Source organism: Eufriesea mexicana, unplaced genomic scaffold, assembly GCF_001483705.2.
Source record: "Eufriesea mexicana isolate 0111107269 unplaced genomic scaffold, ASM148370v2 scaffold798, whole genome shotgun sequence".
In the NCBI taxonomy this organism is placed as follows: Eukaryota; Metazoa; Arthropoda; class Insecta; order Hymenoptera; family Apidae; genus Eufriesea; species Eufriesea mexicana.
Window position 1 is genome coordinate 26,807 of NW_016908980.1, and position 25,776 is coordinate 52,582.

Here is a 25,776-nt window from a genome sequence, read left to right on the forward strand (position 1 = left end):
CCTCGAATACCTCTTTTCTGTTTAATTCCTTTCGTATTTCATTTCTTTGACCGCAACCGAAGCCACTGCGCGTGTACGCTCGAAAATTGAAACGAAAATAACAGAAACGGGGTGGAAGGATTTTTTTCGTTAACAGCGAGGGGCGTTTAAGGGTAAAACTCGATACGCGAACGCTTTCGCTGTTCGTTCGGCTAAGTGAAACGGTGCCGGGTAGGAGTAATAAGAAGCACTTAGCCAAGAACGTGTTCCTATTTCGTAATGGAGCCAGAATTCTATCTCTTTCCCGGTATCGTTGTCGGCCTCTGCGTCCACGGTAATTCGCGCAACGATGTTAAATCGATTTCGTAAAGCAGCAATTCATTCCGATTGCACTCTTCCATTACAGTTCGTGGGGTTTGTAACTAACGCGAATCGTATCGCGATTGCAACGATCTTCCGCTTTAGTTTCTTCCCTAACCTACTACCTATCCCTTTCGCTACCAGTTTCGCCCTCGTTTCTCACCCTTTTCTTCTACCCCAATACTCGAGTAATCCGCAGTTATTAAATCAACGGCCCCGTTAACGACGCGTTACGAAGCTTCTCGAGGTTTCAGCCTGTAAATTATCCATATCGCGTAATTCGAACGGGGTTGCACGTGTGTCGCACGTGCACCGTCAACCCTAAAATATATCAAAACGAAAGGAAATTATTATAAAAAGAGACAGAAAAATACACGAAAAGCTTGATTCCTTCGTCGCGAATACGTTAGTTGTTCGACAGAACAGCGAGGATCGAGCGCGAAATAGGAGAACAGCCGGTTAAATATTTTTCGAGCAGCCCCCCTCCCCCTAACTTTTGCCAGCATCGAGCTGCGACTGAAATAAGTCGGCACGCGAGTGATAATAACGGCCATGCGTATATAACATAGGTGTAATAGGTATACTCACTGCATATGGAGGGTCGGGACCGATTGGTCGGAGAACAGGACGACCGGTCGATCGAAACGCTCGTTGCGGCCGCAAACCCTCGCGCCACCCTCGAGCTGCAGCCAGCCACCCTCGCACCTGCAACGAAAAGACGATACACAGTTGAGTAACGAACCGTTGTTCGAGCCAGCCCGAAAGCCACCCCTTTGCTGCTACAGGCTAATTAGTTTTGGCAATCTTCGATCCGATATTTCCCTTCGCCGCGCGAAACATTTACTCTCCATCGTCGCCCCGAGTTACGAAGTTGACTTTGCGAGATGGATGTTAGAAAGGAACTTGCACCGCGGCAGCGACGGAACGCCCGATTTGCAATCGAAAACCGTGGTCATGCGGAAATTGGTCGTTTTTCGAGCGGGACGTTTAAACGACCGTGTCACGAGTTTCGCTAGACAAGCGTCGAGTCGCGAAATTTAATAGCCACGAGATGTATCAACGTGCTATTGGCAAGTTTGAGATCAGCAGAATGGACAGTAATAGTCCTTGGGCCGTGCGAGTCGATACCAATCACGCGTGGCCTATGGTGTGCTCGATGCTGATGGATCCTGGTTCCAGCGTACGCTATCAACGACCCCTGGAACAGGCGACCGAAACACGCACGCGACATCGATCCTTCGATCCCCCTTAAATATAAAACGTCCGTTTCACCCCGTTCAGAGCACCCTCGGGATCCCCGAACCAATTCCAACGAAGCAACGTACTCGCGCGCGTGATGGTTCAAAGTTGTTTCCAAAATTCTCCGGTCTGCTAAAATTTTTAATAGTAATGGCAAAATTTTGATCCCCCTTCGTTCGCCAAAATGGCGGATTTAATAAATAGCATCCGTCAGGGAAGCAAGCTCGCATTCTTATCGCAGTTGCTTCCCACTTTCTGCGACGAGAACAACCATCGCATCGGCTGGATTCGCAGGCCGGAATTGCTCCTTCGATCGCGAGCAACTTCAAAGGATTCGTTCTCCCTGCCGCGAAGGTTACGCTGGTAAATGGCCGTGGATTGGAGAAGTTACGCAACGGGCAATACGCAACGGAGATGGAATCGTGGTGATTCAGTTCCCTTCGCCGTCTCGCCTTCACTCGTAACAGGGAAACGCCCCGTAACGCGGTTCGTTGATTACATTGTCTAACAAATTTTAACTTTTTCTCTAATCTGCAATATCCATTAGGCGATGATTGTACAGTCTGCTTCCCTGAACACGAATCCGTGATCTAAATTGCTCTATCAACTTCGGGTTCAGACAGATGCGAGTTCTTCTAAGAAGCCATGATTCCTCGCTCTTTACGAATGACTTTTTAACATGAATTTGTCGAAAATAAACTCCCAGTTGAATTTTAAGATGAGAATAAATCTAAGATTTATAATTTTCGCGTGAAACTTCGCTTTAAACCTAATCCAAACTCGATTCGTTTTCAGGAAAGAAGACTATTGCAGTACAAGTATTACCCAATGGATATTACAAGACATATGTAGCGGCATTATTCTCAACCCAGAAAGTAGATGAATTCCTATTTAAAAAGAGGTTCGAGGATTTTTTCTCAAGTCCTCGGTAAAAACCCTCTGTTTCCTGTATACGCAATTTTCAAATTCTCCTAAGTACCCCTAAGTAGTCTAAGACAGAGGCTGCTAGGATAGCCTTACCGATGAGTCCACTAGGAGCCCCTGGACTTCTTTTCGTAGCTTCTAGCATCGTTTTCAACGATGGAAGAACGGTGGAGAACCCCCCACACATATGTAGAGATTGACGGTGTTGGTAATTTATTAATAAATTATAAACGTGTACGAGTGATGATTAAACATACGAATTATTTATTTACAAGAATCTAGATCGATTCTCAACTTAATATAATATTCAATTTTACAATTCAATAACAACTCAGCTTGCAATAATTAATCGTCAAAACTGTCATCCAACCACTCTTAACCTGTTCGAGACGGCAACTTTTTTCGAACACGGTCCCCAGTAGCGACTACTCAGAATAACTGATAAATGCTCATTATTATTATTGTACACACGGTACGCAATCGGTCTCGAATGGGTTAACCTTCTTTATATAGATCCGATGCCTCCATATTTGGTCATGTTAAGGGCTCGATGCATCGTTCAGGGTTCTTCCCAATTGACCTGAGTTTCGCTCCTCAGTAAAGCTACGTATACATGGTGGAAAATTCGCGATAATAAATATATTAACCCTTTGCACTCGAGAGGTGAGTTTCAGTCACCATTTCATAAAATTTGGAAGATCGATATTAATTAATATATCAAATTTCATGTAATCTAACAGTGTACGAGGTAATAATTAAATAATTCTACAATTCTATTATTATACAATTCTTTATTTACTGCTCAAAAAAGTATCGTCAGTTTTGTCAGTAGAGAATCTTTGAATTTCTACTCTTCTCTAGTCAAAAAATCGTCTAGTGCAAAGGGTTAAAATTCGCGTTGAACAGTATCATTGTACCTCAGCATCCCGTCAAGCCTTCCTCATCCACGGTTTACAAATCACGCTATTCGTTCAATCAGCAATTACGAAGCGAACGCGTTCCGTGGAATAGTTTGCGCGAAACTTATGGCAGTCGCGGAGAAAGCGGACCAGTCGAATAAATATAACTTTCCTTTCCTGAAGTATTTATTTCTGAGCTTCGGAACGAGACTCGGAGAAAGCGTGGTTGGTATCGCGGAGAATAATATCGGGAAGTAGGAGAGATCAGCGACAATATCGGTTTGCAACCGTGATTATTTCCGACGAAAGTGTATCGGAAATAAAAGGAAGACGCGAGGTCCCAATTACGTTTCCTCGTTTTGCATCTAGGAACTGTTCCCCCGCGATGGCCAGTGGAAGAGTCTTGCCACTCATCGCCATAATGGCAGCGCGCGTTGGTGAGAAAATAATTCCTATTTCCCTCGAACGCCTCGTTATCTTCGAACCCAACCGTCGATCACTCCGCAGACCCGCGATCAAGATCTATCCCGGAGTAAAATTATGTTCCGCGCGATTTCAATTACCCGACCATAAGCTGAGAGATCTGACCCGAGAAATTCCAGCAGCTTTTTCTCAGCGTATATTTTATACTCGGTGAGCTTGAGACCAAGTATTTTGTTTTCAATTTCACCGTAATTTTGATGTGCAGGTATCCTATAACACGATTCATAAATTGCGGCAATCCTCCTACAACACGGTGTTCCGTCGTGGAACAAAGAAGACCCGTTACGGTCTTCCAACAGCCAGGTCTTAGGGTCAAACAATTCGGCATCGGAATTTCCTGTTCCATGCCTTCAGCGTGTTTGACTGCTTTATCTTTTTTCTTTGACTTCTCGTGTCGCGGAACACGAGAATCCTGGAAATCCCTAATTTAACGAAATTAGGCGACGGCTCTTAAGACTTGGCTGACAATAGGCCTGAGGGCTCCACGTGGTCCGCACACGTTGGAAGCCTCAGGCCTTCGCTAGGGGTAACAAACGACCGATGGGTTGACCAGCGCGCGGGTGAACCCCAGGTACCCCACCTTGGAGGAGAGGGTTTCCTCCACTATCGTTGTTTTTCGGGGGAACCTTCCCTCAATCTCCAAGGTCACGGATTCGCGAACCAAGGGAACGCCCTTGGTCAAAAACAGCCAATCATATTTGGCGAGCTCCCGATTTGTCCTAAGGACGATCTTAGGAAGATCGAGGAGCTCAGTTCCGTACGAGATCCGAGAGACACCGGTTCCTTCTAAACTTCTTCCTTTCGACACGCCAGAAACGACGGTTCTCTTCAAACACGAGACGATTTTCGTATCTCCTCCTTAAGTCGACGAGGTACGTGTCGCATCGAACCGTCCATCCACATCGGGATATCTTACAACCGCGAAGACGAATTATTTCGGGCGGAACCCAGGAAGATCAAGGGAACGACGCGATACCCCCTTGATACTTCCAACACACGGCATATAACGCGGTTTCACTATAACGGATTTGATGGAAATGTCACCTGAAGCTGTAAATCAAATCGAATTTCCAACACACGGCATCCTATAACGCGGTTTCACTATAACGGATTTGATGGAAATGTCACCTGAAGCTGTAAATCAAATCGATTCTGAGGACACCGGCACTGACGAAGATCGTGCAGTTAATAATTTAACATTAAAAAATTACAAAAAGGCCTAAGCTTAGTTGAAAATCTCGAGTCATTTGTCTTGAATGCGGACCCTTCCGCTGAAAGAAGCCGAAAATTCAAAAGGGAGCTGCAAAACTGTTCAGCTCTATACCGAGAAATTTGCAACGACCTGGTAAGAACCAGCAAGCAAAGTGAAATTACAGATTTTTTTGAGAGGGAAGAAGATGCAAGAACTTTAAATGAAGAAAATAGTTCTGAAAATGGAGGCGACATCATTCCCCCGAAAAAACGTTCTCGGTTGATTATACCGAGCAGTGACGACGAAGAAATTTATTAAATTAAAGTTGCATTAAATTAAAATAATATTTTCCTTTTGTGTTGTACATACATTTATATTTTTAATCAAAATTAAGTTGCTTGTGTAGAATTAAAGAAAAATTCGTTTTTAATAAGTTTTCGGAACATAACCTCACTTTTTGTACTGGCTCTGGGTCTCGTACAACTATTGTTTCTTAAGCTTCTCGGCGCCTATGCGCTGCTCTGACGTACCTGGTCCATTTTGGATATAGCGGCAGATGTTGGTTGCGAATTTTAGATCATCATACCAATGAAAAGAGCATGGTCCAACCAGCGGAGGAAGTCAACCCGCACTTGACCCTAGTAGGCTTAAGGAGTACGTCCGGGGAGATACCCGATTTGGCGTATTACTCTTGGGCCACTTCAGGTCTGGCATGGATATGAGATCCAACCGAAGGTCTCCATGGCCCGTTTCTTGGGTCTCGTACAACACGGTTTCACATATCACGGCATTTCCTAGGAACCTATCTACCGTGTTACAGGAGGGTTACCTGCACGTTATTTATTTATACTCGCCATTGATCGAGGAGAAATCGGTACCCGGAGAATTTCCAGAGGCTGCCGCAGAAATTCCGGATTCCCATCCGAAGATAGGAAAGCTCGTCTCCGCGAAGAAACGGGTAATTTTATTTCCCTTTAACGTAATCTTGCAGATATCTGAGCAAGCAGGTTTCGCGATGTAACGGGAAGAATGATCGTGACCTGGTTGCAAGTTCTCCGAGCCTCCGCGAAGAGGATGTCTCTGAAAGGGCTCGCCCGTGGGATTCCGAGTTTCATCCGGGACTATTTACCGAAAATTCGGCGTTAATTAACGAAACGATGTCGCCGCGACCTGGTCGCGCCGTTATCATCGCGACGAAATTATTCCTCGCGAATAATTCGACGATACCACGCACGACGAATTCGCCGGCTCTGGTCGCCTTTGAACCCACGTCGGAATTAAGATAATTATGGAAATTAATTCTTTTGAAGTCCCCGTCGGCTTACAGCCGCGTCGCCATCGGTTAGTTAGTCGGTACATTGAAACGAACGAGGGAAAGAAGGATGGGAATCGATTCCGGCTGCATTTGCATGATTGCTCGTACCGAGCGCGTCTTATATAATTCTTCTGTGCAATTATTCAGGAACGCAATCTCGGTTGCGAGTGTTTGAACAGGTTGAATCGGCTGGATTTCGGATGCCTCGAGAATGATACGGATGACGTTCGAACCGTATGGTTTCTTTAAATAACCGCGAATTCCAGCGAGGAAATTAAAGAGCGACGAAGAGGACGGAGGAAAGAAAGTTGCATGGAGTTCGGCGAAGGGACCGGGGAAAGAAGAGATTGCGGCCAGTGTAGGAATGTTTGTGTACACAGTGCGAGAAAGTTTCTTGATTAACGGCAACTGCGTTTAATACTTATTAACTCGGATACCCGCCATAAACTTGCATAAATTCTGCAAATTCTTTAACGAACTTCTTAACTCTCTAAACTCCAACTATTTCACTCTCCGTGTTCCGGAGCTTGTTGCCACTGACTAACTGACTCTCCGATCGACTCCTACAATGTATCACTCGCCTAATCCATCGACCAAGTAATCCTGCCTGTTTTCATTTAAACGACGAGAGAAACGTCCTATCAGCGAAATAAATGACTTTATATCGATTCTACCGCCTAACTAATCTTTCGGTATAGTTTCTTAATTTTTAATTAATCGAAAACGTGCTGTACGATCTAGAGATGGAGAAAAATGGGTGCAAGAAGGTGTGGGAAAATATCTATAAAGCCGACACGAAAACGACAGAAAGCCAGGGGCGTGAGGTTAAAAAAGAAACAATTTTTTCCGTACAGATCGATAAAAGTCGCTTATCTGGGCGTAACCTCGTAACTCCGATCGAAACTTTTATCCAGCCGAGGATTAGCGAGGCTGGAAAATACGTGGGCGGATCGTTGGGAAATTCGTGCATAGATAGAACCGGAGGAACGGGGAATCGAATCCCGCGGCCCGTCGATGCCGCGTGGCAATTAATTCAAAACCATACGTCCGATACAATGGTGAACTATGGGGTCACGTATCCGACCCTTGATGCGACAATGGAACGCGAGCCACCGTACACGAACACGTATACGCGCTGGCTGTATCAAGATTTGAATGAGCCAGCTCAGATACACAGAATGGTCGCAGTAAAGGTATTACCACCGGGAAACGCATCTCCGGAATTGTCTCGTTGATATGTTAATTAACGTTATTGATGCCGCTGCGGGTCGTGCTCGGTTCGACCGGGGACTGTCTATTAAATCCGGTTGAATTTCCACCGCGGTGTCTCTCCTTCGTTTCCCCTTGTTTCCGCGCGATTCGCGGAATCCGAACCGATACGCGCCATCTTGTTTCAAGTGTCTTCCGTTCTCCGTCTTTCTTCCCACGTTCTTCCCACGATCTTCTCTGTTTTCCACGTGGTTCGTGCGAAGCTCAACCCCATCGAAGGGGTTGCGCACCGTTTAGGCGACCATAGTTTACGACCGTTTCGGATTTCCCCGGTTTATTTACTTTTCTCGTTCGCGGACAAGATTGAATTATTCCATTACCGTGATTGACGGTTTCATTTCGATTCGGCCGGCTCGTCAAGTGGATTTCCAGACGATTGGATGGGAATTATTGCCGCGGTAATTAATTAGCAAAAAGTATCGCGTTGACATTTGCACGGCGCGTGTCGGTTCCCCGCGATGATTTAAGGTATCGGTGTGACAGGGAAATGCAAATTTCCACGCGGCGATTTCGATGAAATAACGCGAATGCCGGCAAGCGCTGGTCGCCGTGGATCGAGCTTCGCTGATTCCGAGCTTTGTCCCGCAGGTTCGATAAAAATGTAACGGCCTGGATGATTAATTTTTGCCCTCGCGCGACTTGGAACCCCGCGAAGTACGCGCGACAACGAACGATAATAGATGCAACGAGATAAAATATCGCGAGTTGCTCCTTCGCAGCGTTATTCAAGGTTTTAAATACAAGTGGCCGGGGCACGGTGGCGCGAATCGCGCGCCATCGGCGATTTTATCGTCCCCGCTCGCTATTTATCGATTCACCCGGCGGTCATAGCGTGTACGCTGGCGAAATGAGAGTACATAAATAAACGTGTTTTAAAGGCTACACCGGGAGTGAATGTAATTACGCGCTGACCGACTATACGGCCGGGTAATTGGGCGTTAATTGCGCGTTTCGCGAGCCATTTTGGATAGGGACCTTTTCAAATGTTTTATCGGCGCAGCAGGGGATGAGAACGGTCGGGGGCTCAACGCGAAAGAAGGCTTCCGTTTTATCGGGGATGAAAATGCTCGCGAGAATGACTTCGAAAACGGAAGTAATTACGTTCCATTTTTATCCGCGATTTTTCAGCCGGACAACCGAGTAAATTTTTCGCTTACGCCACTTCGTTATTTCGCGCTTTTCATCTACGTTTTAAAGCACCCGATATTGTTTGCAGCCGTTCGATGGAAACGAACGCGACCCCCTCCTCCGCCGCCTTGCTCCTCGATACCGGCTAACGATTCGCCGTGGAATAAAGAAACCCGAACATTCTTGCGGCTAAGGGAATAATAACGAAGGAAAGAAGCCGGGAATACCCGGCAGACGACCGTTCGTGGGACCTCGTTTCGATCCACTCGCGGATTAACCGCTTTTTCTCTGCCCGTTACTTTCCCCAAACTCTAAACATCTCGGGAAACTTCCCTCTCTTTTTGTAATTTCAAACGTGCTCCGGCGCTATGTAAAATCTCCGAGAAAATCCGCGAGCGGTCGAGATCGAGAGAGTATCCCTTATCCATCGCGAGATCTCTCGATACTCGCCAACTTCTTGTCCGATCGGGGGCAAGAAAATGGCGAATAGAACCGGAGGAACTGGCGTTCCGTTTAAACGGGCAAGATTGGTAAGAAAATCTCGGGAAGTATAGAAAACAGTGGATACGCGGACGAAGCGGGGAACGCAAGGCGTAAACGAAAGTTCGCTGTTGATTGGCGATAAATCCGGAAGCCGGAAGTTGTCCGCCCCGTTCTTCGCGCGAAGACGCGGCGACGGCGTGGCTCGTTGTAATTCACTTTAGCGGCTGGATTTGGCATCGCGTGTGCTCAGATAAAAACGCGAAACTCGTTCTATTCTTTCCCGCGGATGAGCGGAACAGCGACGAAAAATAGAGGAAGAGCAGAGGGTCTGGCCAGATCCGACGAGGTATCCCCAGGAAATTGGATGCTTTTATTTCCCGCGATCCTCGCAGATGCATGGCCATGACGGTCTCTCTCTCTCTCTCTCACTGTCCACCGCGTGTATACCTTTGTTTCGTTCCCCGTTTCCCATGTCCCACCGTCGTCCATCAAACGAAGTTAACCCGCGACCGAACAGTCCATTCGATTTCCCGTAGACGCGACGCGTCCCGTGTTTGCGTTCCGTTTGCCTCGATGCCTTCAAAAGAACGCAATTTTTGTTTCGCTTGCTTCCGATTACGATCGCGCCGCGGAAAATTAAACGAGCATCTGCCGGGATGGAATTTCCGAAAGGTGGATAGATCATCGCCGGTCCGAGGATCCGGCAGAATTGGTCAGCAGTGGTTTCCCTTTCTTAACGAAGCTGCCATAAGCTGTTGATTCGAAGCTAGTGTCATAGATCCGATTCATCCCGTGAAAAGTTAGAGTCTAGCTTGTTTATGGATTGATGTTTGTACAGTTTGGATTGTAAGTAGATCTGTAGATGGTCCAGGTTTGTAACAATCAATTAGCAGCGAAAGTTTAGGGACATCGCGGATGTTTTCGCATAATTGACAGAGACCACCTAAATAGGATGATCCAGAGAGAGGTGACCATTGTCCTAGACACGTAGAGCGTAGGAGATGAAGCCTGGAGACTTTTCTAAACTTGCTATTACGTGGTCCAGGATTATGACAACCAATTAGCAGCGAAAGTTTAGGGATATCGCGGATGTTTTCGCATAATTGACAGCGAGCAGAAGTGACCATTGGGCTAGACACGTAGAGAGTAGGAGATGAAGCCTGGCGACTTTTCTAAGCTTGCTATTAGGTGAAACGATTCTGGAAAATACTCGGTAGCCATTCTTCTGCCCGACATATCCTATATTATCCGATTTTATCACCACTGGAGTTTGGAATCGAGCAGTACTAGGACAGCTTCGTTTATGAATCTAACATTATTGCAGGAATTGAGAGAGTTTGAGAGCGAATGCAAGGGAACACTTGGGCCTACCTGGCTGGTGATGGGAAATGAACAGCAGTCTGGGTTTCAGGCCGAGTGTTCACTCTGGAGTGCATATGGGAGGACGAGTGACCGCATGGGACACTTATGGCAGTATCGAATCCAAGTGACTGGATTCAAATCAAATCAAATCAATTGGCTTCCAAGGCAAAGTGCAAGGTTTAAATAAGGGTGCAAGAACGTGAAAGAGGACAGCCCTATACGGAGTTTGAGAAAGAGTTGACGTGCGAGTGTGAGTTGCGTGATCATAGATCAGTTATCAGTCTAGTCTTTTAGTTTACACCTTATTCCTAAGTCTCTTTCAGCTCGTAATAAATATACTGGAATAAAACAACATCTCCTATTCCTTATACCAGCCAATCAAAGATATCCCTACGTTCCTATACCTTAGAAAGATTGCTCCAGAAGGCTGTATACGTTCCCTACAACCATGATCTATGAACTATCTACGCTCGATATTTAAACGTTTAATAATAAATAATTGCACAAAGACAATGATCGTTTCGTTCCCTTTGCCACGAACGAATTTCATCCGCACGGGGTCACATATGGAGCGAACCTCGAAGACGGTAATTGAAATCAGCCGTGACTCGTAGCAGTTTTTCCAATTACGTGGTTTCCGTGAGGATGGATACGTCTCGCCGGATGCATTAAGAATTTCCATCGCGAGCGGACGCTCGTACGCGAAAGTAGCATGTTTTTGAATTATGCAGCCGAGATTTCTTGGGGACGCGATGTTTCGCATGCTTGGCTCCCTCGGGGATATCGCTGTGCGCTTTCGAGCGAAGTTGCGAAACACTCCGCCGCAATTTGGAAGCTCTTGTCTCCGCGAGTCCCTTGTAATCGCGCCGTTGGCGCCGGCACGAAACAGCCAACTCGTGGACACTGTTCCCCGTTCGTGAGATAGCGAGCCAGGATTTCTTGTCGAAAATCGTCCAGGAGATCCCGCCGATTAACCGTCATCCACGTTCCCGAGAAAATTTTTCGCGCTACCCTCGCAATCTCTGCTGCCATTTCGATCAAATTCGTTTAAACTTCAACGGAGACGAATGCCGGGAAAAGGAGCAAGAAAAATTCGTCTCTCGTGGATAATTAGAGAGGACGTCTCGGGAAAATACACACACCGTCACTTCGCGAAGCGCATCCTTTGGCAAACAGTGGCCAAAGAGACACTGCCGCGTTCCTTTTTCCCATCGAAAGCATCGCGGAGCGATCGGAAACGCGACGTTCGGGAGGAAATGAAATAACGAGATAATTAGCGGGGTTGAGAATCGGGTAATTGGCCTGAAAGAAGTTCCGGCTCGACGTCGACAAACGACGCGGTCTCGTCTAGCCGCGAACGAAGGCGTTTGACGGAGATCGGTGCACGGAAGGGGTGGGATACCGCGCGAGTGCAGCGGAACCGCCTCTTCGAAATACCGTGCAATTTGCCGCGTCTTGTCGCGAAGCGGCTTAATCGCGGCCGAGTCTCCGAGCGGAAAACGTAGTCGCAGCTCGGGTATGCGCGTTACGTTCCTCGGTCTGTGTGTATGCGAGCGTGTGCGCGTGTGTGTGTGTCGCATAGACGTCGAAGAAGCGGCCGTACGTGCGGTTGCAGCTAGAGGCACGGCAGGAGACTGGAGCGGAGCAAAGCGAGCGGCGAGAAGGTTGGCCCGAGGCAAGGGTAAGCAACCGATGTCAGTCAGTCAACTGGAAATCGCTTACCTACCCTTCCGCCCTTTCCGTCTTTCCTCTTCCTTCCGCTTCCTTCGCAGCGTCTCTGCTTCTCCGCCATCGTCTCGTATTTTACATTTCACTCTCCGAGGCCAGAAGCCTCGTTCCACCGACGGTTCCAACGGATGAACGGAACTCTCCGTTCATCCGCGCGAGAGCCGAAGGCTCAGCCACCCCCGTGACGCGCGAGGACCCAACTTATGCTGCGAATCAATTTACCGGAGGCATTCGAACGGAATCGCGCCAAGAGCGGATTATAAATTTAAATGCAAACCGACGTGCCTCGGGGGAGCACCGGTGACGAGCCTCATGGCCTCTGTTTCCCTCTTCTTTCCAGCGTTTCTACTCTCCCCCCCGTGCATCGTCCGCGGACAAGCTGCTTAACGGGGGTACGTCGGACTGGGTTCATTCCGGGGCCAAGACTTTTGCATAGGCGGTAATCCGAGTAATCGTCCATCACCGATTTCGCAATTGTCGGTTCGAAGGGAAAAAGAGAGAGAGAGAGAGAGAGAGAGGGAGGTTCGAGGTCTCCAAACGGGATTTTTGTATTTCAGGTTTTGTCGAACCGGTTTGTGGTACGGTGGCTCGTACAGTTTGTACGGACCGTAGATGTATCGTATGGGCAGGGCGTTCTCCGGATGAATAGCCACGAGATTTTTACTCGCGGTGACACTTCGAATCCGCTGTACACGCGATGGAAACGCCCAAGTATTTCGGGATTGAACGAGGTTTTCGGGTCGAGGGATGTCGGGTCGATCGCGAGATGTGGCTCTCCGTGTCTCGCGTGTGGCTCGGCAAATAACCGTGGTCGTAAGAAACAGAGGAGGATTTTTGAAACTAGCCATCCTGGTGTAAAATACGAGCAGTGAATCTCGGCGAATCATCGAGCGCGCGACGTCGTTCCAGACCGAGTATGACAGTTTCTTATCTTATCGGTCGAGATACGAGGTTGTGGAATTTATTGTGTCAAGGAATCATTGCGAATCGTTAGGGGTGTTAGTGCTTTATCGAAAACGAAACTTGGAATATTTTAAAAATCCAGCTCTCCGAGCAGGAAATTTGCCGTTTGATGTTTACGATGATGTGAAATGAAGGTAACTTATAATTAGCGTTAGTAGTAATTACGAATCGTTTCTCGCGGATAAGGCATGGAAAATTCCGACTGCGTGATTTTTCCATCCAGCAGTTCGACAGAAAACTCGAGCGAAATTATTCGAACCGGTCGAAGCAAGCCCGAGGCAGATGTTTTACCTGTGAAACTTAAATAAGAATCGCTGCTGCTGTATAATAAGACAATAAAAGTACGGGTCTTTAACTGTTTTGCGAAAACACTTAGTTCCACGGGGAAACTCGCGAACTTTCGTCCCTCTGTTTTTGTAAACATTTCCATCCGGACTACTTTACGATGCATTGAAAATCTTCGCGTGCTTGTGCAACGGGCGAATTAATCGCGGAGAGTGGACTTTCTGGCAATTTTTCGACCGAGTGTCTCGAAATCCTGCCAAAGTAAATAGAGCCGATATAAATCTTTCATTTTTCCCTCTTCCCCGGTGATATCCTTGCAAGCTCGATCCGGCTGAAATTCCTTGAAATTCGAAAGTTACAGAACCGATCAAACGCATCTGGACCCGCGCTCGCGGGTCAAAAACCTTGACTTATTTCTTGATAAGAGGAGATAACGAGAGCAACGAAGAAGACAGGGGTAGTGGGAATCACTGACAGGTCACTGAGAGAACAAGATAGAAATGGTCGCCACGAATAGCAGAGGAAGCTCAAAGAGGAATCCTTATCTCCGCTCGACCGTTTCGCGAACAGAAATTCGTAATGACGGAACGGTGCTGGCAGTGGTTGCAGAATTTTCGTTCTCGCATTCGCACCAACCAGTCGTCGGCTTGCTCGTCGGTTAAGGCTCGTCGGGAACGCGTCAAACTTCCACGCATGCTTTTGGCATCTGAAATTCGTCTCGTGCCACGGCCAGTTCTCGAAAACGCCGCTTCTGGTAACGTTACGAGATGACAGCTTCTGAAAATCGCGGCTGATCCTCAGACCTGTCGGACCGGGTTCGCGTAATTCGCGATAACCGCGACTCGAGCGAAACGCGATGCGGCTGATGCCAGGGTAAACTCGTTTCGAAAATTTTCGGAAAAAAGAGGAAATCTCGTTACCCGATTTTGGATTCGTTAAATTTCCAACGGCTGCCCCGATTTCACGCGTACCGAATTTTTTTCCGCCAAGATTTTATAAACCTTCCCTCGTTATCTTTCGGTTTTGGTTTTACGGTGGTTTGTTTCAGTGATATCGGAAATTTCGCGGAGGAAATTATTATTTATTCCGAAATTCTTCGATCCCGTTTTTTTGCGTAGGGAAATACTCGATTCTCGTGTTTCGCGAATAAAATTTGCTCGTCTCCGAACATAGAATCGACTTTTCGTCTCGATTATTTCCCAATTCGATGATAAATTCGATCAATCCGTATGGGGACATCCGTTACTCGAATTTTGTGTTACCTACGTTCGTTTCTGTCGCGTTTTCGGGGGAACGAGTGTAAGGACCGGGGGTGAAATTGCCGGGCATGGCGATAATTAACGGGGCAAACCGTCCATCGCGACTGGTTAATTGAACATGGGTGTTCCAGACGTTTAGCTGGGAACGAGGCTGGCCGGAATTCTTTGCACGGAAGATCGGCCAGGATTTCGGTGTCCGAATTATAAAAGAGCGCAGAAACGTTGGAGGGAATTCAGACGGGCGGCGTTGAGTTGAATAATTGGGACTCGTCGGGTTTTATTAAAACATTGCCAGCTCGACGGCTGGAATCGCGTGAAATGTGTGTATGCAGTCATCGGTGATTTATACGAGTTATTTCGCGCTGCCAGTGTGCTCGTTACGGCAGGTAGATACGAAAAGCTGTAACGGAAAATGAAAGGGCGGAGGACGATGCCTGACGCGTTCATACTGGCTGACTCGGGCGAAGTAATCACGAGTCTCCATTCGATTCCAGTTAAACAAACATTTTGTTCTATTTATTTAATGGAAAGAAATTTCAAGCATCGATGAATTACGCGAGACGAGGTAGCGACTGATGAAACGCCGAGGAACATTTTGATCAAACAACTTGTTAAATTAATTTCTTTTCTCCACGGTTCGTCCGTTAATATCGACAAATGTACAATGAAACGTAGAAACGCGTACACGCAGAAATTTCTATTCGCGATGTACCCTTTCTATAATACAAATTCGTTATCGCGGAATGATCGATATCCGAGGCATAGAATATCCGGGACAGAAAGCAAGGATTCTTATTCCCCGAATCTTTCCGTACTTTCATAAACGGAACAGTGGGGGAGTAAGAAAGGATATCAGAAAGACGTGGTGGAATAGTAGGACCTCACCTCGTATCGCCACCCTTATAAATACCAAGTCGGCGCCATTCGGTCCTTAGCACGATCGCTTACGGTGGTAAGATTCCGCAACGCGTTACCGAGGGTGCGAGGAATTTAGAACTCGGCTATCTAACTACCATTTTTCATGATTTATCTATTTACCGCGGCCGCGCTATTTATCATCGAATGAAATATCTCTCGAATGCCTTCTCGAATGCGTAGCTGGAATTCACTCGATTCCACCGTCAGATATTTTCTCCACTGACATCTGCATACGCAAACGCGTTCCCCGACACGGCCAACCCTTCACCTGATATCGCAAAGACAAGAAAAATTCGATGATAATTATAATAATACCGATCCCTTCGAATTCCTCGCAAGAACAGCGACACGAGGAAGCCCAGGAAGCCGTTTTCGTGCTGGTCCGACAAATTTCTAGGCTCCGCTACTGGCAGACTCCTCGAGGCCATCACTCCCATTTCCGCGCGCGCGCTATCTCTACGTTCGTTGTAAAGGACGCGACGCGTGATCGACATTAGCACCACGAGGAATCATTTCCGCGTGCACCGATCCGAATTTCTGGCCAGGATCGCGGCGTATATTTCACCGTTACGGCCTACTAACTTGCATCAACTTACGAGGAAGCCCGTGGCTCGTCATTTTCCGTTGCTCACCCCGTATACCAGTCTACGACCTCCTGTTTTCCATACCCGCCCGTTGTCCGCCGCGTTTACCGTTTATGCCGCTGCGTGCACGCCCGGAGAGGATGTTATGGATGCGGCCAGCGTGAAATCAAATTTCTAACGATCGAAACGATTCCGGGTGCAACGGCGCGGCTCGCTGCGTGCCACTGGAACACGCTGCATGCCCGGTTCAGCCGGCATCCGCGAGTATCGCGAAAATCGCGAGCCACGAGTCGCCGACCGAACGCCACCGATCCGGTTCGCCCGATTCGACATCGATCCGGCATCGATCAGCCATCGATCAGCCATCGATCAGCCATCGATCAGCCATCGATCAGGCATCGATCCGCCGCGCGGAAAACGCTGGCCACGGGAAACGGTGGACGCGTGTCGGCCGAAAACCTCGTTCCCTTTTCCCGTTGGCACGCGTTTATCGGCTCCAGGCGAGCCAGCTTACTTTCGCGCGGTTAAATTTCATTATTTTCGACGATTGGCCTCGCTTCGTTAGATAGACGATGATTTCCCTGGAGCTGCCGGGTAATTGTATGCTTCGACGTGGAATAGAGGGGGTGGAAAGCAATGTTCGGGGGATAGAGATTCTTCGAACTCGAGGGTTTTATGGAGAAAGTTATCCCGCGGCCGCCGCGAGAACCCCGGTTCCTCGATACACTTTTCGACCGAATTAGCCTTTCAGAGATACAACTTAATCCCGGTCGAGATTTCGCGGCCCGTGCAGCGAGAGGGTGTGCTTTGTTCTTTCGATGCACCGCGGAGAATATTTTTCCAACTTTAATTCTTCCTCGTTCTTTCCACCACTCATCCTACGTTCCAATGGCGCACTCGCGGAAATACTCGGAGGGAAAATGGAAAGGCCGATTTAGCGAGAGTTAACAAATACTCGGTGCAAGCCGCGACCTTAAAGCGGCGCCAACAAAGAATCTGCCTTTCGATATATCCAGCCGGGCGGCAACAAATTTCTGCTGTAACGGCCGCAGGGCCACGACAATGGCCGCGTTCGCTCAATCGGATTTTATTTCGCCCGGCCACGTCGTCAATTACGTACCGGCCATAAATCCCGCGAGTCGCCGCGCCCTGCCGCGTCCATCTTCCTTTCGGCCGCTCTTTAAACCCCAGAACGGAAATTAAATCCGCGCTTCCGTCTGTCCTCGAAATTAACTCTTGATTAACACCTGTTACTGCCTGGACGCGCCAGATGAAATTCAATGTCCACGGCGGCGTTCCATTACCGCACCCACGGCCGCGTTCGATAAAATTCGGAAACGTCAACGGGAGATAGAATCGCGGTGCAGATCAATTTCCAGCGACCAGCCAGAGCCGCGCGACGATAAGCGAGAAGCGCGTTATTTTCTAGTCGTCCACGAGGCGACCCCGATCGAGGATATTGCACCGAGCCATTGCACCGAGCCAAGCCATCGGCTATTCTGTTTTTCGGTGGATTCGTCGCTAATTACGATCCTCGGTAAATTCTCAGCTAGCTGTTAGAGTTATCGCGTATTTATAGCGTGCGTCGACCGCGTTAGAAACACCCTTGCTTTTTATCCCAACGAGACCGCGTCCGTTTCAAGAGCGTCAACAATTATGTTCCGTCGGGGTAGAGAAGTTCGAATCGACCGGGAAAAAATTGCCAGATTGGCGATATTCCTCGATTCCCGGCTGTAACCGTGCTATTGATCTCTCTCCAGTAGTACGAGTCCGTGTATGAGCCGACAGTAGCGCGCGATAGATTGGCACGGGGTTAGACCGCTGTATACGTAATAGGCCGCTGTTCGCGAAGTAGAATAAGAAAATATGTAGCCAGGCATGCAGAACAGCCGAGGAATACCTCGGAGGACAAAATGGTGGCCAAATGGAGCATTCTCGCTACGATCTTCGTCGTTTCTGCAGCTTTCGAAGCTGGACGTTCGAGGTGTCTGGAAACAAGGGGGGAAACGCGTCCTCCATTTCCATGACGACGAAGGTCCAGCCGACTATACGTCCCATTTCGATCCATTAACTAATTTATTTCTGGCGAGACAAATTTCACTCACTCGCGGAGCGTGTAATCAGCGGTAGAGCCACCGGCGTGTCCATCCTCTTTCCTGACCACCCAACCTCTGCACCCGCGTCTCTATCCGACCTACACCCGCGCCCTGCACCCCTGGCCCTTTCTCCTTCGTCGCTGCTCCCCTCTCGCGCGCACGCTCCACGATTCCTCTCCAACTCGGCCGACATTGTCGTAATGCGGAAAGTTGGGCAATTGGATCGGAAGTTTTCCGAAAACACAGCCACTCCGTCGCTCGGTCCACGGTCCGTGGACTTTGTCGGGCCCCGAATCGGGAACAACGGTGCGGTCCGCGCGATTCGCGGCGCGTTAATTGCCGTTCGATCCCGGTCGCGAATTTTCGCGCCGCAGTTCCTCCCGTTCGCCGAAGATCGTGGCTCGAAACTTTGCCTAGGTGTCGCGCGTGTTCCCGCTGACGTGCCAGGAATCGGTGATCGGCGGACGAGGGATAGTTTGCCGACGACGTTGATCGAGACTAATTTCGCCGGGTATTTCGCGCTCGGTCGAGATTATTAGAGATTAACCCGTTATTCACCGGGACTCGGCGACTCGTTAAAGTTTCTCGTCAGATTTCGCATCGGATAGATTGGACGCGAGCAGGTTATTACGCGCGATACCTGCCTCGTGTATTTAATTCCGCAGCGAGACACACGGACGTTTGCCGCGTGTCGGGGAAACGAGAGTATTCGAGGAAAGTTCCCATGCAGTTTTAATTAGCCGCGTTTACAATACACGCTGCATCCACGCGTAAACTGCGAGTACGAAGAGGATCGAACGTACACGTAGGCGAGCAGCCGCGTGAATCGACGGTAATTGTACCGAGGGACGGAACGACGAGCTTTGCGTTCGATTATTATTCTCCTTGTGAAAAGGGAAATCGATTAGAGCGGACTTTTCGAGGTATCGAGACGCGTGAGAGGAGAAACGGCGATACGGCCGGCAGAACAATGAACCGGAGACAATTGATCGCGTCAAACAAATTTCGCCTGGATCGATGTCGACAAGCGTCCACGCGACCCACGGAAATAATGCAGCTGCACGGATCGGTCGCACCGTGATTTTACGATCGACTGCAACGGACGAAACAATGGTCCCATTATTTATTAGCTAGATTCTCCGTGCATTACGCGCGTCGAATTTGCCACGATCGCGGCGTCGAACGATCGTTCCGACGATTTATCCGTAGTTTAGGATTCCGCCTCTAATCCCTGGACTTTTGCCGCTCCTCGTTTTCGCCCCGGGGTCCCGTATCCGCCGTATTTTGTCGATCCTATCTCCTTCCACGAATTATTAACCGGCGTTCGAGCCGTTCGCCGATAATTTCGTTTCTCTCGTTCCAACGGCCAGTGGCGAAAAATTCCTGGCTATTAATCGCGGGAAATAGTATCTCGCGTTAATGCGAGCCGATGGTTACAAAATTCGCTGCCCGGCAACCGGAGACGGGTAATTTCTAATGAAAAACCGACGGATCGATCGCTCGAAATATATTTATTCTTCGGATATTATTTATTTATTTTATTCCCGTTGCAACGAGTATCAAATTCGCCGAATTATCTCCGTTGCGAACGAATAACCAAAGATATCTCTTGATCGAATATTCCTGGAATTACCGCGCTATTTTGTACGCTTAGTTGTATAGCTTTTCGTCGCGTTTCCAAGTCGCCATCTCGATAACAACGATAACGACGATCGTTGAGAATAATATCGGCCGCGATTCCGAGAGAAGACGAATTTTTTCGAGGTCGGTGTCTTTCTGGGATCGAACGGAAACGGGAGATTGAGGTCGCGCGTGTAATTGGCATCGCGTCGGCGTCGAGTGCTTCTTTCGAGCCGAATATTAACGGGCCGCCATGACGGGGATCTCGCGAGTATACCGATGGAGAGAATTCGCTCTTCACCGACCCCCGCGAGTGGCTGGAGATCGATAAACCACCTCGAAACCTTCCACGACCGGGGCGGAACTTTGTGGAAATCATTTTTTCCCTTTTCCCCGGCCATTCGAATACGCGGAGCACGAACGAGCCGCGAAATTTCTTCGCTCGTCTCTACCTTCCCGTTCTTCCCTCCGCGAAATTCCCGGTGTCGTTGGTAAGCCGCCTATTCAATGCGTTCCCGTCGTCCTTCCACCAAAATTAAGCGTCCTTTGTCTTAAAAAATATTCACGCTCTGTTTAATCCAATTTTCTCTAACTTGCCCGGCGGCGTTACAGTCGCGAGGACGCTGAAAAATGTCCTCCAGTTTAACAATACTGAATACCCGCGGCGTTCTAACGCCGTTTAACTCGTCCCTGCATTTTGTCTGAATAGAAAGCCGGTGGGTGGGACGAGATCTATTTTTCGCGAGGGCGAAGACCGTTTGATACGACGTGGCGCGTTTCGTACGGGCGAGTTTACAACGGCGCGCTGGTCCAACGCCGCGGCTCCTCTTTCACGGCAGGCCAAAGCCGCCCCTGCTACGCTGCGGATTAGGTAATCTCGCTGTAAAAGTGACGTAATTTATGAAGCTACTTAAAGCCTCTGGCCTGGGGTATAATGCTGGCCCGCAACGAGTGATCCCGGCAGCTAGATGAACTCCTCGAACGGAAATTATCGTTGCACGTGCAACCGCGAGTTAGCTCTTTCTTTTTCATATTTTCCCCTCTATTTTCCTCCCTATTTTCCTCCCTTCCTTTTCTCTCCTCTTCTCAAACGCACGCGAAACAAACGACGAGCCGACCCGACGGGTTAACTCGTATCGGCCAGATTAGCCGGCCAGTTGCTCTAGGAATTAAATTACAGCACCGGTTCCGCCCGCGTTTCGTGCAATTTCTCATTCTTCAACCTTCCGTTGCTACGTTCAGTTCGTTTTCCGCGAAACGCTAAGATAATTTCGGCAATTAATTAAGCAGATAGCGGATGATCCGCGCGTGGTCGTTCGGGCATTACGATTTCGAGTTCGGGTATCACGAGCGCGGCGGGATTCGTCGAAGACCTCGAGGCGGAATCGAAAAAGCATCGGAGATCGGGGTCAAAATTTATCGCGTTTCCTTGCGAAATGGTAAACTTCGTCCATTTTAACGAATACACCGGTGGTACCGCGAGAGAAATGCTCGGTCAGACGAGCTGGCAGGGACGTAATTTGTTAGAGGTCCACGTGTGCGCAGGGATAGCGATCCGCGCGTGTTCAAGACATTTATACGCTTCACATTGACATTATCTTACGCTCGTTTCGCAGCTTCTGCGCGTACACATTCCGCATTGTTAACCGGCGTAAGCGAGTGGTAGCTTTAGGACGACAAATGGACGCCGGGGCCCCGACTGTCCTCGCAGGCAAATTACTCCTTGCCAAATAATAAACAAACCGTTCAAACAAGCCGTCACCGCTGGAGCCTGAATATCTTCGCTAACAAGTTACTTTGAACTTTGGTCTCCTCGACGTGGCTCCCCTTTTCGAGCAGCAGTTTCCACCGGATTGAATAAAATTACGTCCCGCTGTCGAGGAACCGCTCCGAGAACCAGGAGTCATCGAAGAGGAGTAATTAATTTCGCCATTTGCAGTTTAATACGGGGTTGTAAAAGAGTGGTCGCAAAGGAGGTCGAAACGAATGCGCGGCTAGGCTCCAGCTATTGCAATTTGCAATTTAATACTGGCTAATATCTGACAGTCATGCCACGCCTGATTAACCCAGGATGTGCGAGCGAACGAGAGGAGTAGTCGTAAAAATGGTCGAGACAAATGTATGGGCGATATTCTCCCTTGTTCTTTTTGGAACATTTAGGCACGTGTCTGTGTGAAGGAGCAGTACACGTAAAAGCTTGCCAGCGACAGAATGCGTCTTTGTTCCTTTTCTCCCAACAAATACGAAACTTCAACGATAATTTAAATAAAATTCCAATTATTAACGATAATTGCACTCGAGTGCAATGGCACGAGGATACGCCGACACGCGAAACGTCGAGACAAAGCCCTTTGATATACCCACACACGCGTTCCCTCCTCCATTGCACATTTGCTGTTCCAAAAAATATCGCCGACTTAAATCAGAATTAACGCAACGCAGAAATAAATCTGTCAATGGTACGTCGCGAATTAAAAAGGGAACCTTTCAACACCGATCGCGTTAATCCCCGACGAAGCGACAGGAACATCCCCGATCCTTTGTTCCCCGACCACGCGACCCATCGCCCCGCGATACGTACAGAGAACTCGGAATCGTTACGGGGCGATTCGCGTTACGTTCCCCAAGCCTGCGATATAAAAAGAAACGCTTGGAGGAGGGCGAAGCGGAAAGGAAAACGAGTTGCATAACAGCCGAGGGGCGCAGAACAGAGGGGATGGAGGAGACAACGGGCGCAGACGGCGCGAATTCAAGTATAATACGCGGCGGCATTTCGCGCGGAACGTTAAAGCCGAACGAACATCGTGCACGGTCCCCGCGTTTTATTGCCGGCACCGTTCAACGTCTGCACATCCTTGGCGAGCACTCCGAGCCTGCCGTCGTACACGCCAGTGCCCGGAACACTGGCGCCTCCCCGAGATTACCATGATAATGCGCCGCGCGCGGAAAGAACCGTGGCCGCAGTGAGCGTCAATTTCGCGCGCGTTTCGCACGCGTTTCGCTCGAGTCTCGGCCGAGTTACGCGTCTGGGTCGCGTGGTACACGCGAACAGGTTCCAATGGGGTAGCCGAAAGCGGCGATGGGCGATCGGGTTTTATCCCGGTCTCGCTAGAACTCGCTGCGCGCGCAGCATTCCGCGTGGAATACTCGTCGCGGAATATCGAATCTTCGATGCGAGACGAAAGGGGCGAGAAGGAATTTCGTTTGGTGTTTTCGCAGGGTTTTTACGCTAGGAAATTTTAGCTCTATCCGGGGATGTGGCGGGGACGCGCTTTCCTTGGCGCGGAAAGCGAGGCATTATGTTAGAGCGCGGGATGTTCCGAGCTTCTGTGCGTTTATCTCGAACAGAAGTCACGAGGTGTAATAAGGAAATGCAAGAAGCGAGACACGGGGTGCGCGAGCTCGCGTGAGAAGTACGTGCACGCGCCTTGTAGGGGGAATTGAAGAGGGGTAAACGAAGGGATGAGTCGGAAATGCTGGAGCTGATGGAAAAAAAGCTCGCGCAGGGTGAAACGTTAATTGGCAAGTGTAACCGTTTCGCGCAACGTGTTTTGTAATCACGTTCGAGGAACGCATGCCGAGGATCGCGAGCCAATCGAATTCGCTCGCGTATACGTTGCACGGGGAAAGAAAATGTTCGTTGACGGAATGAAAATTCCTCGTGCTCGAAATTACGCGACTTTCATAAGCGTCCATCAGCGTCGTTCGCCTTTCGAGTCGACGATATTGAATTAACGAGGAACGGGAGGGCGATTAAAAAATACGGGGACCGCGAGGCGGAAGAGGGAAGAACGGTGCCGGAAAAAGGGGCTGAAGGGGAGTAGACGGCGGTACAGGATCGTGAAAGAACCAGCCCTGAGCGATTTTCATACAAATTCCCGAGCCGCCGGTAATCATAGCAAAATTAAGGTCATCCATCACCCACGGGGCCCATTCTATTCCGCTACCTCACTTAATAGTATTTCGCTGAGCGACGTAATTTCACCCTGCGCTCGTTCGTTCGTTCGTCCACGCCTATGCAAGGCCAGTGGCGAAGCGAGGGAGAAAGAATGACGCGACGCGGGGCGTCGGTCGCTTCGTCGAAATGTATGTACAGTGGCGGCTACGGAAGCCGAGGAGGGTAAATATTTGAATATATCGTTCGAGTGGTCGTCTTTTCTGAAAGCGAGATTCTTCTCAGCCGCCGTTTGTGTGCGCGCGTTAAGATTCGGGCAAGTAGCGCGGCCGCGTGTTTGATCAGACGTGTCGGAAACAGCACTTGCGAAATTAGTCGCTTCAGCGCGGTTTTTCGCGGACTTGTTTCTCTCGCAAATGAAACGGTTCGCGTGGAGGGCCGGAGTGTGCTCGTTTAGCTGATTTTAATCTAGACGGTCCATAGGAAACGTCTATTTCACAGTGGAATCGAAATAGCGTCTGAATTACCTTGGAATGAAACTGTACCGAAATTCAAGCACATTCGAATCGAAAAATATTCGAAGAATTTGAGAGAACCTAACTGGAAGATGGATTTAATTTCTACATTTAGCTTCTAAGAAGGAAGACACGGAAACTCGATTCAAGAGTTTAGTTCTATTTGCTCGACGAAACGAGGCAAGCTTCACCACGGAATACGCTATCCACGAATCTCGGACGGATACGTGCGCGATCGAGTAGTCCACGTGCGTGCACGGTCAGACGCGCCGCAAGTAGCGCACTCCGCGTGCGGTCAGACATCCGGCAAACAGGTTTTACTTTCGATTTTACGCCGGTAATCGAGCAACTACCGGAAGCAGCGGATGGCCGCGGAGCTTTACGGCCGTTGTAAAATCGCGTGGCACGTCGGATCGTTACAGCCAGACGTATATCCGCGCACCGAGCCGTCTCCGTCCTCGAAAAGTTCATACGGCTCGGAGTGCAGGCTATCGTCGATGGTTTCACGCGGGCTTATCATAAATTTTAGAGCGTACGCTGATACACAGTCGACAGGGTATTAACGTTCCCCTGGACGGTATCTAGCCGAGAGAAATGCTGCAGCGGCGAGGAAACGTCGGTTTCGCAATTTTTCCGAGGGCCCTGGCAATTTCTCAAACGGCAACGTTCAAGGAACAGGTAAAAGGCGAACACGCGCGAGCGTAACGATATTTCTCGCTTCAAGCCACCGTCGTGGCTCGCTTTCGTTAACGGGCAAACTTCGGCCGGGCTTTTATATTTTTTACAAGTTCCATTTTCGCGGCGCTTTTAGTTAAAGGAGGACACGTCGGTGATAAATCGTTCAAGTTTGAAAAATAAAGCGACCAGCGCGGCGAAAAAGAAGGATGGCGGTAATGAACAGTCCCGTGAATGCTGAATGCCCGCAGTTCCACTACGCGCCGGCAAACTTCACCGGCAGCCCCCGAATGCGCCTCGTTTTATAAACATTTATTAAGCCGAACGTTTCATCGCACTCGAGAAGAAGAGGGCGAGAACCGTGGTATCCGTTTGAAAATTTCGAAATTTACGAACCTCCACCGGGGATAAGCAGACCTGCGCGAGAGCACGCCGCTTTTGCCAGGGATCCCGCAAAGTCGACGGGCTAAGCACCCCTCTGTTCGCCGCGATATATCGAGGCCTTACGCGGCGTGAACGTCAGATTTAAATTACCGATGGGCAGACGCGCGAAAGAGGGTATCGAAAGGCCACAATGCGCATTCCATTCTCCCCCCCCCCCCCCG

General features: G+C 49.0%; 1 protein-coding gene across 1 annotated transcript in view; it reads right to left on the bottom strand.

Annotated features, from left to right (window-relative positions):
- Window positions 1-923: 923 nt before the first annotated feature.
- The window catches only part of LOC108546898 (uncharacterized), an 83,169-nt gene continuing 58,316 nt past the window's right edge, over window positions 924-25,776 (bottom strand). Inside the window, exon 4 of the mRNA XM_017899194.1 lies at window positions 924-1,044. Within this exon, the coding sequence (XP_017754683.1) occupies window positions 924-1,044 (121 nt within the window). The remainder of the gene's footprint in view (window positions 1,045-25,776) is intronic.